Source organism: Pelecanus crispus, chromosome W (assembly GCF_030463565.1).
Source record: "Pelecanus crispus isolate bPelCri1 chromosome W, bPelCri1.pri, whole genome shotgun sequence".
In the NCBI taxonomy this organism is placed as follows: domain Eukaryota; kingdom Metazoa; phylum Chordata; class Aves; order Pelecaniformes; family Pelecanidae; genus Pelecanus; species Pelecanus crispus.
Window position 1 is genome coordinate 9,897,880 of NC_134675.1, and position 18,695 is coordinate 9,916,574.

At 48.0% G+C, this 18,695-nt stretch overlaps 1 protein-coding gene across 1 annotated transcript in view; it reads left to right on the plus strand.

The window, feature by feature from the left end:
- The first annotated feature begins 2,492 nt into the window (after positions 1-2,492).
- LOC142596415 (chromodomain-helicase-DNA-binding protein 1-like) overlaps positions 2,493-18,695 on the plus strand; it is an 83,728-nt gene continuing 67,525 nt past the window's right edge. Inside the window, exon 1 of the mRNA XM_075725518.1 lies at positions 2,493-2,710. Within this exon, the coding sequence (XP_075581633.1) occupies positions 2,493-2,710 (218 nt within the window). The remainder of the gene's footprint in view (positions 2,711-18,695) is intronic.

Sequence of the window (18,695 nt, forward strand, 5' to 3'; positions counted from 1 at the left end):
AAAACCCCAAAATCTACTGGAAAAGTAGCATGGTGAGCTGTAGGCAATCCAGGCGACTCCTGGAGTGCATCAAGGATAACTTCTTAAGCCAGGTAATAGACAGCCCTACTAGAGGGGATGTGATACTGGACCGGTTGGTCACCAACGCAAGTGAGCTAATCAGAGATGTCAAGATTGGAGGCAGCCTGGGCTGCAGTGATCATGCACTGGTGGAGTTTGCAGTCTGGAGGGATATGGGACAGGTGAAGAGTCAAGTCAGGACCCTGAATTTTAGGAAAGCAAACTTCCAGCTGTTCAAGGAGTTAGTCAATAGGACTCACTGGGAAACTGCCCTCAGGGACAAGGGAGCAGAACAGAGCTGGCAGATCTTTAAGGATGCTTTCCATAGAGTGCAAGAGCTCTTGATCCCCAGGTGTAAGAAATCAGGAAAGGAAGGCAGGAGACCGGCATGGCTGAGTTGAGACCTGCTGGTCAAACTAAAGGGCAAGAAGGAAATGCACAGGCAGTGGAAGCAGGGACAGGTATTCCAGGAAGAGCATAGGGATGTTGCCCGGTTGTATAGGGATGGGGTCAGGAAGGCCAAAGCGCAGCTGGAGCTGAATGTGGCAAGGGATGTAAGGAATAACAAGAAGGGCTTCTACAGGTATGTCAGCCAGAAAAGGAAGGTCAAAGAAAGTGTACCCCCCTGATGAACACGACTAGCAAACTGGTAACAGTGGACAAGGAGAAGGCTGAGGGTACTCAACAACATTTTGCCTCAGTCTTCACTGGCAATCTCTCTTCCCACACCTCTTGAAGTGGATGGACTGCAAGACAGGGACTGGGGGAGCAAAGTCCCTCCCACTGTAAAAGAAGATCAGGTTCGAGACCACCTGAGGAACCTGAACATTCATAAGTCCATGGGACCTGACAAGATGCATCCCAGAGTCCGGAGGGAACTGGCTGATGTAGTTGCCAAGCCACTCTCCATGATATTTGAAAAGTCATGGCAGTTAGGTGACTGGAAAAAGGGAAACATTGCACCCATTTTTAAAAAGGGTAGAAAGGAGGACCATGGGAACTACTGACCTGTCAGCCTCACCTCTGTGCCTGGGAAGATCATGGAACAGGTCCCCCTAGAAACTATGCTAAAGCACACGGAGGACAGGGAGGTGATTTGAGACAGCCAGCACGGATTCACCAAGGGCAAGTCCTGCCTGACCAACCTAGTGTCCTTCTATGATGGAGTGACTGCATCAGTGGACAAGGGAAGAGCTACGGATGTCATCTATCTGGACTTCTGTAAGGCCTTTGACATGGTCCCCCACAACATTCTTGCCTCTAACTTGGAGAGATATGGATTTGATGGGTGGACTGTTCGGTGGATGAGGAACTGGTTGGATGGTCACATCCAGAGAGTAGGGGTCAATGGCTCGATGTCCAGATGGAGATCAGTGACAAGTGGTGTCCCTCAGGGGTCCGTACTGGGACCAGTCCTGTTTAATATCTTCATCAATGACATAGTGGGATCGAGTGCACCCTCAGCAAGTTTGCAGATGACACCAAGCTGAGTGGTGCAGTTGACATGCCTGAGGGACGGGATGCCATCCAGAGGGACCTGGACAGGCTTGAGAAGTGGGCCTATGTGAACCTCATGAGGTTCAACAAGGTCAAATGCAAGGTCCTGCACCTGGGTCGGGGCAACCCCTGATATCAATACAGGCTGGGAGATGAAGGGATTGAGAGCAGCCCTGTGGAGAAGGACTTGGGGGTGCTGGTGGATGAAAAGCTGGACATGAGCCGCAATGTGCACTCGCAGCCCAGAAAGCCAACTGAATCCCGGGCTGCAATAAAAAGCAGCGTGGCCAGCAGGTCGAGGGAGGTGATTCTGCCCCTCTGCTCTGGTGAGACCCACCTGGAGTACTGCGTCCAGCTCTGGTGTCCCCAAGACAAGAAAGACATGGACCTGTTGGAGTGGGTCCAGAGAAGGCCAAAAAAAATGGTCAGAGGGATGGAACATCTCTCCTGTGAAGAAAAGCTGAGAGAGTTGGAGTTGTTAAGCCTGGAGAAGAAAAGGCTGCAGGGAGACCTTATTGCAGCCTTTCAGTACTTAAAGGGGGCTTGTAAGAAAGATGGAGACAGACTTTTTAGCAGGGCCTGTTGCGATAGGACAAGGGGTAATGGTTTTAAACTAAAAGAGGGTAGATTTAGACTAGATATAAGGAAGACATTTTTTATGATGAGCATGGTGAAACACTGGAACAGGTTGCGCAGAGAGGTGGTAGATGTCCCATCCCTGAAAACATTCAAGGTCAGGTTGGCTGGGGCTCTGAGCAACCTGATGTGGTTAAAGCTGTCCCTGCTCACTGCAGGGGCGTTGGGCTAGATGACCTTTAAAGGTCCCTTCCAACCCAAACTATTCTATGATTCTATGTCCAAAGGAAGGGTCTACACATTATGCAACTGACACTACATGGAGTAAGTGGGTAGCACTGATCTTGCAACAGGCTCAAATGGGAAACCCCAGCTGCCCAGGAATCTTGGAAGAGATCATGGACTGGCCAGAAGGCGGAGATTTTGGAGCATCGCTGAAGTTGACTCATGCCCAAGAAGCCCCACTGTATAATAAATTACCAGAAAATGAGAAGCAATACAATCTCTTTACTTATGGGTCCTGTGGTATTGTGGGAAAGCATCGGAGATGGAAAGCTGCTGTGTGGAGTCCCACATGGTAAGTCAAAGAAACTATCAAAGGAAAAGGAGAATCGAGTCAGTTTGCAGGAGTGAAAGCCATCTAGTTGGCCCTAGATATTGCTGAACAAGAAAAGTGGCCAGTACTCTATATTGATTCATGGATGGTGGCAAATGCCCTGTGGGGGGTGGCTACAGCAGTGGAAGCAGAGCAACTGGCAGCACAGAGGCAAACCCATCTGGGCTGCTGCACTGTGGCAAGACATTGCTGCCCAACATTGCTGTAAAGGTACATCATGTAGATGCTCACATGCCCAAGAGCTGTGCCACCAAAGAACATTGAAACAATGAGCAGGTCAACCAGGCTGCTAGAATTGAAATGGCTCAGGTGGATCTGGACTCGGAATGTAAGTGTGAGCCATTCATAGCTCGGTGGGCCCACGCAACATTGGGACATCTAGGGAGAGATGCAACATACAGATGGGCTTGAGACTGAGGGGTGCACCTGACTACTGAAGCCACTGAATAGGTATTTCATGGATGCAAAACATGCACCATAATCAGGAGAGCTGTGGTGGGTTGACCCTGGCTGGACGCCAGGTGCCCACCAAAGCCGCTCTATCACTCCCCTTCTCAGCTGGACAGGGGAGAGAAAATATTTAATTTATTACCAGTCAAATCAGAGTAGGATAATGAGAAATAAAACCAAATCTTAAAAACACCTTCCCCCCACCCCTCCCTTCTTCCCAGGCTCAGCTTCACTCCCAATTTTCTCTACCTCCTCCCCCCGAGCGGTGCAGGGGGACGGGGAATGGGGGTTGTGGTCAGTTCTTCACATGTGGTCTCTGCTGCTCCTTCGTCCTCACACTCTTCCCCTGCTCCAGCATGGGGTCCCTCCCACGGGAGACAGTCCTCCACAAACTGCTCCAGCGTGGGTCCCTTCCACGGGGTGCAGTCCTTCAGGAGCAGACTGCTCCAGCGTGGGTCCCCCGCGAGGTCACAGGTCCTGCCAGGAGCCTGCTCCAGGCAGGATAAGGGGATAAAAAAAAATAACTTTTTCTGAACAACATTCAAAGCTTGATTGATTTTAAAACCAAAGTGCTGTTTTGAAATAAGATACCGATTTGCAAATGTGTAGGTAAGAATCAAAATAAGCTGTATCTTGTCTTAGATGCTGTTACTGAACCCATATACTTTTTTCTGGATAACTTAAGCACTTAATAAACATCACAAGAAAGCACAACCTGTCCTGAAGGAGAAAAGGTTTTACTCAATTTCCAAATTAAAAGAGCAAGAACTCTCTCTGCTGTTAAAGCCTCTTGGCTTTTTTAGATATAAAAGTCATAGACCTTAATTTACCAGGTTCCTAATACAGACGTGGACTAAGAATACAATTGTTATGAATTACAGTAAAAGCTTTAATTGCTCCTTTATGAGCACAATTATCCATGATCCTAGAAAAGAGTGGGAAGAATTGAAAGCATAGGCCAAAAATAAATAAATTCAACATAAACCAGAAACCATATACATTCTATTCATATCAGAAAATGTCTTTCCTTTTCCAGACACATCAAAACTAAAAAGAAACTTGACTGGCAATATCATCACAGAATGAGGACATCAGAGGCAATTAAGGGAAAACAGTCTATTTCTCTCATTATCCAATTCCAAAACAGAACTAAACAACAAGAATTCTAAACCTGACTGCGTGGAAAAATCATCTTCCCCTTAATAAGGTATTTCTTTAATAATTCTTTCATAGGCTATTTAAAATAGATATGTGTACGTGTATTGTGTTTGCGTGGCGAGGTTTTGGTAGTGGGGGAGCTACAGGGGTGGCTTCTGTGAGAAGCTGCTAGAAGCTTCCCCTATGTCCGATAGAGCCAGTGCCAGCCGGCTACAAGACGGACCCGCTACTGGCCCAGGCCAAGCCCATCAGCGACGGTGGTAGTGCCTCTGGGATATCATATTTAAGAAGGGGGGGGAAAAAAACCAACCAGGGACACAAACTGCAGCTGGAGATAGGACTGAGAATATGTGAGAGGAACGACTCTGCAGACACCAAGGTCAGTGCAGAAGGAGGGGGAGGAGGTGCTCCAGGTGCGGAGCAGAGATTCCCCTGCAGCCCCTGGTGCAGCCCATGGTGAGGCAGCTGTCCCCCTGCAGCCCATGGAGGCCCACAGGGGAGCAGGGGGATGTGCCCGAAGGAGGCTGTGACCCCATGGGAAGCCCACGCTGGAGCAGGCTCCTGGCAGGACCTGTGGCCCCGTGGAGAGAGAGGAGCCCACACTGGAGCAGGCTCCTGGCAGGACCTGTGACCCCATGGGGGACCCACATGGGAGCAGTCTGCTCCTGAAGGGCTGCATCCCGTGGAAGGGACCCACGCTGGAGCAGTTCGTGAAGGACTGCAGCCCATGGGAAGGACCCATGTTGGAGAAGTTCATGGAGGACTGTCTGCCGTGGGAGGGACCCCACGCTGGAGCAAGGGAGGAGTGTGAGGAGTCCTCCCCTGAGGAGGAAGGAGCTGCAGAGACGTGTGATGAACTGACTACAACCCCCATTCCCCGTCCCCCTGCGCCGCTCGGGGGGAGGAGGTAGAGAGAAATGGGGAGTGAAGTTGAGCCCGGGAAGAAGGGAGGGGTGGGGGGAAGGTGTTTTTAAGATTTGGTTTTTATTTTCTCATTACCCTACTCAGATTTGATTGGCAATAAATTAAACTGATTTTCCCCATGTCGAGTCTGTTTTGCCCGTGACAGTAATTGCTGAGTGATCTCCCTGTCCTTATCTCGACCCACGAGCTTTTTCGTTATATTTTCTCTCCCCTGTCCAGTTGAGAAGGGGAGTGATAGAGCAGCTTTGGTGGGCACTTGGCATCCAGCCAGGGTCAACCCATCACAACAGTATTAGTGCAATTTAAAAAAACACAGTAAAAAGTATAAGATTTTAATTAAATCAAGAAGTATACTTAATGAGAAAATAGTAATGTTTAAAACTATCATCTGACACTTCTTCATATAAAGACAATTTACTGCTTATAGGATCATGGCTATAAATTTCTTTTTTAGCCCTGGATGCTAAATTTATTGCTTTTACCTTCAGCCATGTAAGTGCCTATTGTGATTGAGTAAGCCTTCAGGAATTAATTTTTCCCCTACTCCAAAATATAGTCTGAAGCAGTCTACTGTAGTTATAGGTTTGCCTTCATCTTAAAAATATCAAGCATTACTGCCTAGAGAAAAAAAAAACAACACCACACTTCACTCTCACTTTACACTTTCCATAGCTAAACGTTGAGAAGGTTATATTAACAGAAACGCCATATTTATAAAGCAGGCAAGAGACTTTTAGAGAGAATTCATGCTTCCAGCAAGCCAAGAGCAATTTAAAGGCAGACCAAACAAAACAGAAGAAACAAAGAGAAGTGTGAACTTTTCTCAACTGTCTTGATGGATTTTAACTTTGAAACCTCATTATAACCATTTAATTGCCAATGTTTTAATTATTTCTTTAACCTGTTCAGCAAAACCTTCAGCCACTGCACTAATTCAGTGTCATTGTTCAGATGTTCCAATCATGTACAGATACTCTGTCCAGACAAGGCAATAGTTTGTAAAAAGGATTTAGTTTATTGCACTACATATCAGGTTTAAGGACAGCCTGAAATCATAATTGCCCAATTATTAGTTTATCATTCAATTCAATTAAACCAATGTAGTTAATTAAAGTAAATGTATGCACACACTTGTACCAATTGAAGTTTCATTTTAACTTGTAAATAATCACTTACAAAATATGTATATATCTCAGTTTAATGTAAGGGTGGTGTGATTTAACCCCAGCTGGCAGCTAAGCACCACACAGCCACTCGCTCACTCCCCCCACAGTGGGATGGGGGAGAGAATAGGAAGGGTAAAAGTGAGAAAACTGGTGAGTTGAGATAAAGGCAGTTTAATAGGGAAAGCAAAAGCTGTGTGTGCAAGAAAAGCAAAACAAGGAATTCATTCACTGCTTCCCATGGGCAGGCAGGTGTTCAGCCATCTCCAGGAAAGCAGGGCTCCATCACATGTAACGGTTACTTGGGAAGACAAATGCCATCACTCCAAACGTTCCCCCCCTCCGCGCTTTTTATTGCTGAGCACGACGTCATATGGTGTGGACTATCCCTTTGGTCAGTTGGGGTCAGCTGTCCCAGCTGTGTCCCCTCCCAACTTCTTGTGCCCCCCAGCCTACTTGCTGTGGGAACAGCGCGAGGAGCAGAAAAGGCCTTGACTCTGTGTAAGCACTGCTCAGCAATAACTAAAACATATGTGTATCAACACTGTTTTGATCACAAATCCAAAACATAGCCCCATACAAGCTACCATGAAGAAATTTAACTCTGTCCCAGCCATAACCACTACACTGGGAATGCAAATTGAGCCAGTTTGCAGAAGTGAAAGCCATCTAGTTGACCCTAGAGATTGCCAGTGGCCAGTCCTTTATCTCTATACTGACTCATGGATGGTGGCAAATGCCCTGTGGGGGTGGCTACAGCAATGGAAGCAGAGCAACTGGCAGCACAGAGGCAAACCCATCTGGGCAAGATATCACTGCCCAGATAGAAAACATTGCTTTAAAGGTCCATCATATAGATGCTCACATGCTCAAAAGCCGTGCCACTGGAGAACACTGAAATAACAAACAGGTAGACCAGGCTGCCAGAACTGAAGTGGCTCAGGTGAGGGAAACTTAAGAAGCTAAGAAGATTAAGTGGAATATAACATAAAATGTAGATTTCTCCCAAATTTTGTAATTAGGACTTTAACTTCATGTCCTGCTGAAACAGAACTTTATTCTGCTTAAATCTTAAGCTTGTCTAGTATTGGCAGTGATTGCAGGTGAGGTTGGCAAATGTAAACAAAGCACCTTCATTTCTTTGAACACAAACAAAAGGGCAAGTGCAGGTACTTCCTGGGGGAACTGCGCTTTGAGACACGTTTAGAAGTCTTAGGGACTGGAGAGTATCTCCTGGGTTAAAAAGGGCGGCTAGTATTTTTAAGTGCTGTGTTCAAGAAGCAATTTCTTTTTAGTGGACACAGGCTAGCATCTCTGCTACAGACAGAAAGCAGACACACCTCACAGCTCTAAGTAAACCATGAAACTTTACAAACAAGCTAAGGATTAATCCTCATTGGAAAAGAGGTAGGTTTAACCATATTAATTTGTATGTGGAAACTACTGGTGTAGAAGACCTGGAAAAAAAAAAAAAAATTTTTTAGCAAATTACCCAATAGTAACAGATTATAGTGAAGATAACATGTAATGCCTTTGTGGTGGTGCATCCCCCCCCTTATTCCTCTTTCTCTTACACCGCTTTACGACCTCAGGAATTCCAGGCCGCGGCTTTTCTGTAGCGAGTTAGTTAAGCGCCCCTTAATTGTACCAGAAACTCCTACATGGTTGAAGCAGAGAGCGGCCCTGTCCTTATCAAAATCTCCCTATTATGGCTAATAAGGGGAGCGAGAACAAACAGCTACCCCTGACAGCCTTGGAACAGAGCGGTATCATCGTTACTGGAATTCCAGCAACTACAGACCCAAATTGTGGCTTGGATGGAAATTTACTGGTGACTAAAGCCAATCATCTCACAATCCTATAAACAGCAGTCCTAAGTGAGGCCCTTTGAGCTCTCCTGGACTGCTGTGGGCTGCACCAGCATCTCCCTCTGATCGAAATGCCTCTCAGAACCAGCAAACTCTGAAAGTTTGCTACAACCAGAAATCCACTGCCGAAGATTGACAGTGGAGCTTGGGCTGAAAACGTTCACTCCTCGAGGCTCAACCCTCGCCCGTTGAGAAATGCCAAGGCATTAGACATGAGTATTTCACTGAACTCGAGGGGAATTTTTAACAGGTATACCGTTTTTATATACGTATCCATGTTTGTGTGTATGCATGTGTGAATCAGTTTAAGTAGTCTGTAGATGTACGATTTAATTTCAAAGTGAGTCTTATACTGCTGCCTTACCCTTACTCACATAAACCGTTGACCAAGTCTGAGACTAAGAGTGGGCCCAGCCGCACCCAGACTCCTCTCTGAGAAGGAGTTTAGAAAGCAAGGGGGTCTATTCTGAACCTCGTGACTCAACGGGAGGGTCCTCCTTATCCCCTGCATACACAATCTCTCTGTGAATCATTCCAACTCAGTGTAACTTAATTTTCCTTTTATGCACTTCCATGTAGTAATAGAGTGAACCTTGCCATCTTTGAATCTATAACTAAGTCACTGTTTTGATCAGTTTTGTCTAATCACTTTGTTAATCACCGATGACTGAGTGCTATTAAAACATTACAATCAAATCCTGCGATTTGCTACAAGTAAATTCTAAACTGCTACTAAATCAAACTGTGTAAAGTCACTCATTCACAATAAATTAACATAATCTGCAGGATTCACAAACCTGCGTTCGTGACAGCCTTACTGGCAAAGGGGTGTTTGTAGTCGGTGCAAGTACATGCATTATTACTCTTAGTAATCTAAAGTAGCATCATGCATTCCAGAGCCTTCTAGAAACTATACAGCAGTTCTCCATAGACATCTGATATGCTGGGTTGGATGTAACTGTAGAGGTACTGTGTATCTGCAAAAGGAAGCATATGCCACAACAGGTGATGTTATAATCTTGATAGTACTGCTAGTAAGTGTCCCTAGCACATGCTCCAAGTATTAATTTATGCTAATTCTGTCATATTTTCCACAGCTATTGTTACTTTTGATAGCCAAAATAAGCTATTACAAATATACTTAATATATGTATAGTCACATCTTCTTACTCTATAGACAATCTTGCAGAATATATCCTTCTTAATGAAGCAATTGCCCTATATACTCTCCAGAGGAATGCCAGGAAACCATGAAAATATTCAAAATGTTTGCAGATTTGGGGCCTTATCCAACATCTAAATACCACACAGCCACTCACTCAACCCATCCCCCACCCAAGCAGGACAAGTAAGAGAATAGGAAGGACAAAAGCAAGAAAACTCTGGGTCAAGATAAAGATAGTTTAATAAGGAAAGAAGAAAATGAAAGAAAACAAAAACACAAAACAAGTGATGCAAAGACAATCACCACCTCCCACAAATAGATTAATGCCCAGCCAGTCTCTGAGCAATAGCTACCTCCTCCAAAACCCTCTCACCCTCAGTTTTTATTGCTGAGCATGACATCATATGGCATGGAATATTCCTTTGACCAATTCAGGTCAGCTGTCCAGGTTGTGTCCCCTCCCAGCCTTCATGCCCACCCCTAGCCTACTTGCTGGGGGGGGCAGAGTGGGAAAAAGAGAAAGCCTTGATGCTGTGCAAGCACTGTTCAGCAATACCCAAAATACTGGTGTGTTATCAACACCGTTTTAGCCACAAATCCAAAACACAGTGCCATGTGGGCTGCTACAAAGAAAATTAACTCCATCCCAGCCACACCCAGTACACCTTGGTAAAGTGTTTCAGTGTTAATTACCTTAATTTAAATTAAAATTTTCAATTTTAATTTAATTTAAAGCAGTTATTTTCATTCTGACATTCTTGAATTTAAAGTCTATTGGTCTTGTGGCATCTTTGTATATCATAATGAAGTATTCTCCCTTAAGCTGACTTAGGCAAACTTAAGTGCTTCAGGAAGGAACATAGTCTAATACAGATTTTTTGTAGGCTTTGAAGCTGTTTTCTTGTCTGAACACCTTCTTATGCATTGTTTTTAACTCTAAGGGGGAAAAAAACGTTTATTTTCTCTGTTTTTACCTCCTGAGATTTTGAGGTATTTTCCTATGGTACTTGAGAGAAGGACTAATGGAAGCACCTCACCTAGCCTCTGCTGCTTCAGTCTGGTTCCAAAATGGAGATAGAGTTGCTGTGTGTAACAGCTGATCCCAACACTTGGTGGGCTGAAGAAGCAGCTGCAGGAAACCCCTGCAGCCCTGCTGAGGGGGTGGCAGGTGCCTTGGCTGCCCAGCTTTGCTTACCCTGGCGGGGGGGCAGCCATGAGATCAACCCTAGGCCAACATCTCTAGCTGACTGACTGTGGCTCAGATGCTGGCTCCTGGCCAACACAACTCTTCAAGTATGAACTGATTTGACAGCTACTGTAGCCACCTTGCTTTGGTATACCCACACAATGACTCCCTTCTTTCAAGCCTTTCCTTCCTTCATGAGCAAACTGTGTTTTCATGTTAATCTCAATCTCTTTTATTCTTGCAGGGTGCTGAAGAAAATTCAAAGTCTGGTACCACATCCTGGTCAGTAATGACCCCACAGTCCTCCCTAGCATGATGGAGTGTAACTGCATATGCAGGAATTCAAAGAGGAGAAAGCGGGTAAATCGCTTTCTCTTTACAACACATTTGGCTGTGTAATTGTGTTGCTCAGAGCGCAGTCTTTCACTCAGCAGCCACTACTTTCTTTTGCCACTCTGGGAACTCTGGGAACATGTAGACTCCAGCAGTAGCACGATTTACATGATTTTTTTTTTTTTCTGAACATGAGCCACCTTAAACAAACATTAATCAGTTCTAAACAACTCGAGTTAGATATCAAGAGGAAGAAAGGAGTGCTCTGCCTCCAGCTGGGGGACGCCTTCCTCATGGAGGCAAGTGTCCTCTGTGCAGCTGCATGCCAGGACTTCCTAAATATGCCCTAATGCCACTTGTAACCGCGTAGGAAGAGTAAGAAATGCATATGTGTTTGTTAGGGGGCTCTGATTTTAGACAGGAAAAACCTGAAACAAAAAAACCACCCACACCACACTAAACAGTAATGTGTGGCCTAGGCCAGGTTCCCTGCCACGCTGCGCAGGTCATGGGCGCCCCTCAGGCCAGGCCGCGCCCTGCCCCCTCACGCAGGAGCTGCAGCGGGCATCAGGAGCGGCACCAGCCCCCTGCTGCCCCCGGCCCCGGCAGCATCCGGCGCGGCAAGGAGGCCGCTTTGGCTCCGCCACCCCCTCCAAGCGGCCCTTCCTGCCGCCATAGCCCGGCGGCGCTGTCCCCTCCCGGCTGTTGCTCCTCCTCCTCCCCGCTCTGTCCCAGGGCGCAGGACTGACATCACACCCAGGGTTTCCATCCGACTAAGGGAAGAGGAGGAGGAGGTTGAGCGGAGTGGCAGCGTGATGGCGGTGGTCGGGAGGACTTAAGAAACGGCGGCGGAGCAACACAGCACCTACTCCCCAGGCTTCTCCCTGCCCGGTTTGGGGCCCTATTGTTCAAGCCGGTGGGGGCTGCAGGCGAGCCCGCCGCGTGGGGCTGTAAGGAGCCGGCGGCCCAGGCCCTGTGGCGGCCGCAGGAGCAGCCTCCGACCCTAGGTTGCAGGACAGACCTCTTCGTGGGGTGTAGCACCATCTCGGACCAGGGCAGCCCTAGGGAGGCCGAGCCGGGCACACGCACGCAGGTAGGCAGAGGCCCGCCATGGCTCCTTTCCCTTTCCCTGGTCCGGAGTTGTGCGGTAGCTGTCGCTTTCGAAGATGGATGGGGAGGCGACTGGCGCTGAGAAGAAGGGGTTGGATGCCCAGCGTGGGGCTGGGCTCCTGGGCCCGTTCGCTGTTTTCCGAAGAGGGAGGGAGGGAACTGTGAGAGCTGAGGCGGGCAGCCGGGGTAGAGCCTCTTTCGCTGGCTCCTGCGGGGGGAGCCTGTGACGAACCGGCTGGGAGGCAGGAGTGCGGCCTTCGCTCTTCTCTGGCCATGGGGGGGGGCGCTGGGAGGAGCGAGCACGGAGGACAGCGGCTGCCTTGGCAATACTGCCAGGGAGCTTCGGCCAGGAGCGGCGCCTGTGCGGGTCGCGCCACCAGCAGAGGGCCGTCTCCGGGGGTGGGAGGTGAACCCGCGGGAGGTAGGGAGACAGCCCTGGTTTGGGCTCTTCCCGGGAGCGCCTTGGGAGGGGTCGGTCACGGGAGGCCGCGAGAGCGCGGTGCGGGTGGTCGGGGAGGATCGTCGTGGAGCAGGGAGTGGGCGACAAGGAGCGAGTTCCGTGGCCACTAAAGATGTTTCTTGGGGCCCGGGGAGTGCCGGTCCCGGAGGTGGCAGGGTGTTTGCACCCTGGGAGCGGGAGGGCAGACAGCGCGGAGCTTGGCCTCGTTGGGCAGCAGCGGCCGATCCGCGAGGAACCACCAAGCTGCCCGGCTCGCCGCCGCGGGGGGCCCAGCCTCGCTTCGCGGCTTCTCTGGGGTTACAGGGCTCTTCCCTATCACTTTTCTTCCGTCATCGCCTTTGTTTGCTGGCTGGAGTAGCCCTGGTGTCTGAGATGGTGCCTGAGCTCAGGGCTTTTTCCGTCCCGGAACGAGGCGGCCCCCACCTCCATCATGAGCTGTAGGTCGGGCTGTATTAGAGGAGAGCACCTCGAGGCAGGCAACCTGCAGGCAAGCCCCTAATCGCTTTCACACCACTAAATCTGTAAAAGGCGCTGCTCTTTAGCTGATTATCAGTGAGTTCATGCTTGCACTCCATTGAAAGTGAGCCTAAACTTTTTCTAGGTGCATCTGACACGGCAGAGATCTGATTGAAGATGTTAATGTATATGAAATAACAATCACTCCATCTGTGGGATCTTGTTAGCTTGATGTAGTTGAGCCAATTTTTTAAAATGGGACAGTCTTCATTTTCCTGTCTCTACCCCCAACTGGATGTAAACATTATGTCTGTATCTGGAAATGCTTCTGATATGTTTGGTTTGTGTATGAAATAATTTTGCTAATCAGATCTTAGAGCATTAATATCCATAATTTATATTTATGTGTTTGGGGAGGCTGTTTTCCTTTAAAAGTTAAATCTGGTTGTTCTTAAGACAGTACTATGGCATACCAAAAGCTATTTTTCAGTTAAAAAGAAGATATCAAACATGACAAATACTCCCTTTCAGTGTTGTTGTGACAGGACAGGTTATTTTCAGTATCTTTCAGTTGGTAACCATCAAATATTTCAAATTATGTTAACGTTTTCCTTTACTACTTTAGGTAATTTGGGAAAAATCTTCAATACCTGCAGAGAACAGTTGAGTAAACAAGTCACCTGGAAAACAGAGTACCAAGAAGTAGATTCTTGACATCTGCCTTCTAACCTGAGTGGACTTCTATTTATCTTTTAAACTTCTTAATATTTAAAATGAATGGGCATAGTGATGAAGACATTGTAAGAAACAGTACTGGAGAGTCAAGGTAAGCACTTTCAGTCCTTGGCTACGTATTCTCCTGTATTTTGTTTATTAGAATTGGTTTACGTTTTAACTTTGTGCCAAAGTTTCCTGGTGAGCAAGTAGACCATTATTTAGGAGGACTGGCCATGCTTTTTTACAGATGCTTAATCTGCTTTTTAGAATCAGTTACCTTCATTTAATAACAATTGTGTATATACCTTTGTTGTGGTTTAGCCCCAGCCAGCAACTAAGCACCACGCAGCCGCTCGCTCACTCCCCCTGCCCCGGTGGGATGGGGGAGAGAATCGGAGGAGTAAAAGTGAGAAAAACTCCTGCACTGAGATAAGAACAGTTTAATAATTGAAATAAAGTAAAATAGTAATGATAATAGTAACAACAACATAATAATAATAATATACAAAGCAAGTGATGCACAATGCAACTGCTCACCACCCGCCGACCGACACCCACCCACTTCCCGAGCAGCGATCGCTCCCCCCGGCCAACTCCCCCCAATTTCTGTACTGAGCATGATGCCATATGGTATGGAATAGCCCTTTGGTCAGTTTGGATCAACTATTATGGCTGTACCCCCTCCCAGTTTCTTGTGTACCTGGCAGAGCATGGGAAGCTGAAAAGTCCTTGACTGGCATAAGCAGTACTGAGCAACAACTAAAACCATCAGTGTGTTATCAGCATTCTTCTCCTACTAAATCCAAACCACAGCACTGTGCCTGCTACTAGGAAGAAAATTAACTCTATCTCAGCCGAAACCAGGACAGTATCCACCCCTTATTCTATACCATCTACGTCATGCACAGGCCCTCCCCTTCCCAATGCGTTCTAAATAATCACCACCACTTTCCCTATCTTGATATATACACACAGATATCATTCCCGTCATCTATGGGCCATCCCTCTAAAATGTCCATTGAGTTAATTTAGTCCATGACTTTGGGTTCCATCTGTCATCACAGTCGTTCAGAGCAGGAGAGGTGGTGTGCAGTGTTGGATTGTTACATGCTGAAGCCAGTTCTCATTCCAACACGGTTTCATCAAAGTTCATTTTCATTAAGCTGGGCAATTCTTACTGTAATACCACTGATATGGCATACAGCAATCATAACATACAGTATTATATACTTAACATTAACATACTATGTTATTATATTAACATTATACTATATTACTATATTAACATACAGTTAAGAGATGACATACAGTATTATATAGAATCATAGAATCATAGAATCATCTAGGTTGGAAAAGACCTTTAAGATCATCCAGTCCAACCATTAACCTACACTACCAAGCCCACTCTAGACTAATCAAGGGTAGACCAGACTAAACCATATCCCGAAGTGCCACATCTACCCGTTTTTTAAACGCCTCCAGGGATGGTGACTCCACCACCTCTCTGGGCAGCCTGTTCCAATGCCTGACCACCCTTTCCGTAAAGAAATTTTTCCTAATTTCCAGTCTAAACCTCCCCTGGCGCAGCTTAAGCCCATTTCCTCTTGTCCTATCGCTAGCTACTTGGGAGAAGAGACCAACACCCACCTCACTACAACCTCCTTTCAGGTAGTTGTAGAGAGCGATAAGGTCTCCCCTCAGCCTCCTCTTTTCCAGGCTAAACAACCCCAGTTCCCTCAGCCGCTCCTCATAAGACTTGTTCTCCAGACCCTTCACCAGCTTCGTTGCCCGCCTCTGGACACGCTCCAGCACCTCAATGTCTTTCTTGTAGTGAGGGGCCCAAAACTGGACACAGTATTCCAGGTGCGGCCTCACCAGCGCCGAGTACAGGGGGACAATCACCTCCCTGCTCCTGCTGGCCACAGCATTCCTGATACAAGCCAGGATGCTGTTGGCCTTCTTGGCCACCTGGGCACACTGCTGGCTCATGTTCAGCCGGCTATCTACTAACACCCCCAGGTCCTTTTCGGCCAGGCAGCTTTCCAGCCACTCTTCCCCAAGCCTGGAGCGTTGCATGGGGTTGTTGTGACCGAAGTGCAGGACCCGGCACTTGGCCTTGTTGAACCTCATACAGTTGGCCACGGCCCATCGATCCAGTCTGTCCAGGTCCCTCTGCAGGGCCATCCTACCCTCGAGCAGATCGACACTCCCACCCAATTTGGTGTCATCTGCAAACTTACTGAGGGCACACTCGATCCCCTCATCCAGATCATTGATAAAGATATTGAACAAGACTGGCCCTAAAACAGAGCCCTGGGGAACACCGCTCGTGACCGGCCGCCAACTGGACTTAACACCATTTATCACTACTCTCTGGGCTCGGCCACCCAACCAGTTCTTTACCCAGCGAAGAGTATGCCTGTCTAAGCCGTGAGCTGCCAGCTTCCCGAGGAGGATATTATGCAAGACGGTGTCAAAAGCTTTGCTAAAGTCGAGGTAGATGACATCCACAGCCTTTCCATCATCTACCAGGCGGGTCACCAGGTCATAGAAGGAGATCAGGTTGGTCAAGCAGGACATGCCTTTTGTGAACCCATGCTGGCTGGGCCTGATCCCCTGGTTGACCTGTACTTGCCTGTGGAGTTCGCTCAAGATGAACCTCTCCATAATCTTCCCCGGCACCGAGGTCAGGCTGACAGGCCTGTAGTTCCCCGGATCCTCCTTCCGGCCCTTCTTGTAGATGGGCGTCACATTGGCAAGCCTCCAGTCATCAGGGACCTCCCCTGTTAACCAGGACTGTTGATAGATGATGGAAAGTGGCTTGGCAAGCTCCTCTGCCAGCTCCCTCAGTACTCTTGGGTGGATCCCATCCGGCCCCATAGACTTGTGAGCGTCCAGGTGGCATAGCAGGTCATTAACTGCTTCCTCCTGGACTATGAGGGCTCCATTCTGGTCCCTATCCCTATCCTCTAGCTCAGGGGCCTGAGTACCCTGGGGATGACCGGTCTGGCTGTTGAACACAGAGGCAAAGAAGGCGTTAAGTACTTCAGCCTTTTCCTTGTCCTCGGTGACAATATAGCAATTAACATCATACCATTCAGTTCATTGACTATTTTCACCCAAAATCAAATTCCCTTGAGGTACACATTGGACTTGCCCATCCTTTCGCATCACCCACCAAGTGCACCCAGGTCCTCGAGCAAAAGCAATCCCACGAATGGGTTTGCCTTTGCCAGAGGGGGAAGTAACCCAGACTGTCTTCCCCAGCATATGTTTTATGTGCACTACAGGAACTTTATCTCCTTCTACAGTACATAGAAGTTTTGATTGGGCAGGGCCAGCTCGATTGGCAGATCCCCTGGTGTTGACTAGCCAGGTGGCTTTTGCTAAATGTGTATCCCAATATTTGAATGTCCCACCACCCATTGCTCTCAGGGTAGTCTTTAACAGTCCATTGCATCGCTCGATTTTCCCAGAGGCTGGTGCATGGTAAGGGATGTGATACACCCACTCAATGCCATGCTCTTTGGCCCAGGTGTCTATGAGGTTGTTTCGGAAATGAGTCCCATTGTCTGACTCGATTCTTTCTGGGGTGCCATTTTGCCACAGGACTTGCTTTTGAAGGCCCAGGATGGTGTTCCGGGCGGTGGCATGGGGCACGGGATATGTTTCCAGCCATCCGGTGGTTGCTTCCACCATGGTGAGCACATAGCGCTCGCCTTGGCGGGTTTGTGGGAGTGTGATAGAATCAATCTGCCAGGTCTCTCCATATTTATATTTCAGCCGTTGTCCACCATACTAGAGGGGCTTGAACCGCTTGGCTTGCTTGATTGCAGCGCATGTTTCACATTCATGAATAACCTGTGCAATACTGTCCATAGTTAAGTCCACCCCTCGATCACGACCCCATCTATATGTTGCATCTCTTCCTTGATGGCCTGAGGCATCATGGGCCCACCAGGCTATAAGTAATTCACCCTGATGTTGCCAGTCCAGATCCACCTGAGCCACTTCAATCTTAGCAGCCTGATCCACCTGCTGGTTGTTTTGATGTTCTTCAGTGGCCCGACTCCTGGGTACGTGAGCATCTACGTGACAAACTTTTACAACCAGGTTCTCTACCTGGGCAGCAGTATCTTGCCACAATGCGGCAGCCCAGATGGGTTTGCCTCTGCGCTGCCAGTTGCTCTGCTTCCATTGCTGCAACCACCCCCACAGGGCATTTGCCACCACCCATGAGTCAGTATAGAGATAAAGGACTGGCCACTTTTCTCGTTCAGCAATATCTAAAGCCAGCTGGATGGCTTTCACCTCTGCAAACTGACTCGACTCCCCTTCTCCTTCAGCAGTTTCTGCGACTTGTCGTGTAGGACTCCACACAGCAGCTTTCCACCTCTGATGCTTTCCCACAAGATGACAGGACCCATCAGTGAACAGGGCATATTGCTTCTCATTTTCTGGTAGTTTATTATACAGTGGGGCCTCCTCAGCACGTGTCACCGCCTCCTCTGGTGATATTCTGAAGTTTTTGCCTTCTGGCCAGTCCATGATCACTTCCAAGATTCCTGGTTTCCTATTCGAGCCCATTGTGTGTTCAGTGCAACCCACTTACTCCATGTAACATCAGTTGCATGATGTGGAGAGGGGACCCTCCCTTTGAACATCCAGCCCAGCACAGGCAGTCAGGGTGGCAGCAGGAGCTGTGCTTCAGTACCTACCACTTCTGAAGCAGCTCGAACCCCTTCATATGCTGCCAATATCTATTTTTCAGTTGGAGGATAGCGGGCTTCGGATCCTCTGTATCCCCGACTCCAAAACCGGAGGGGTCGACCTCGAGGCTCCCCTGGTGCTTTCTGCCAGAGGCTCCAGGTAGGGCCATTTTCCCCGGCTGCGGTGTAGAGCACATTTTTAATATCCTGCCCTGCCCGGACTGGCCCAAGGGCTACTGCATGAACT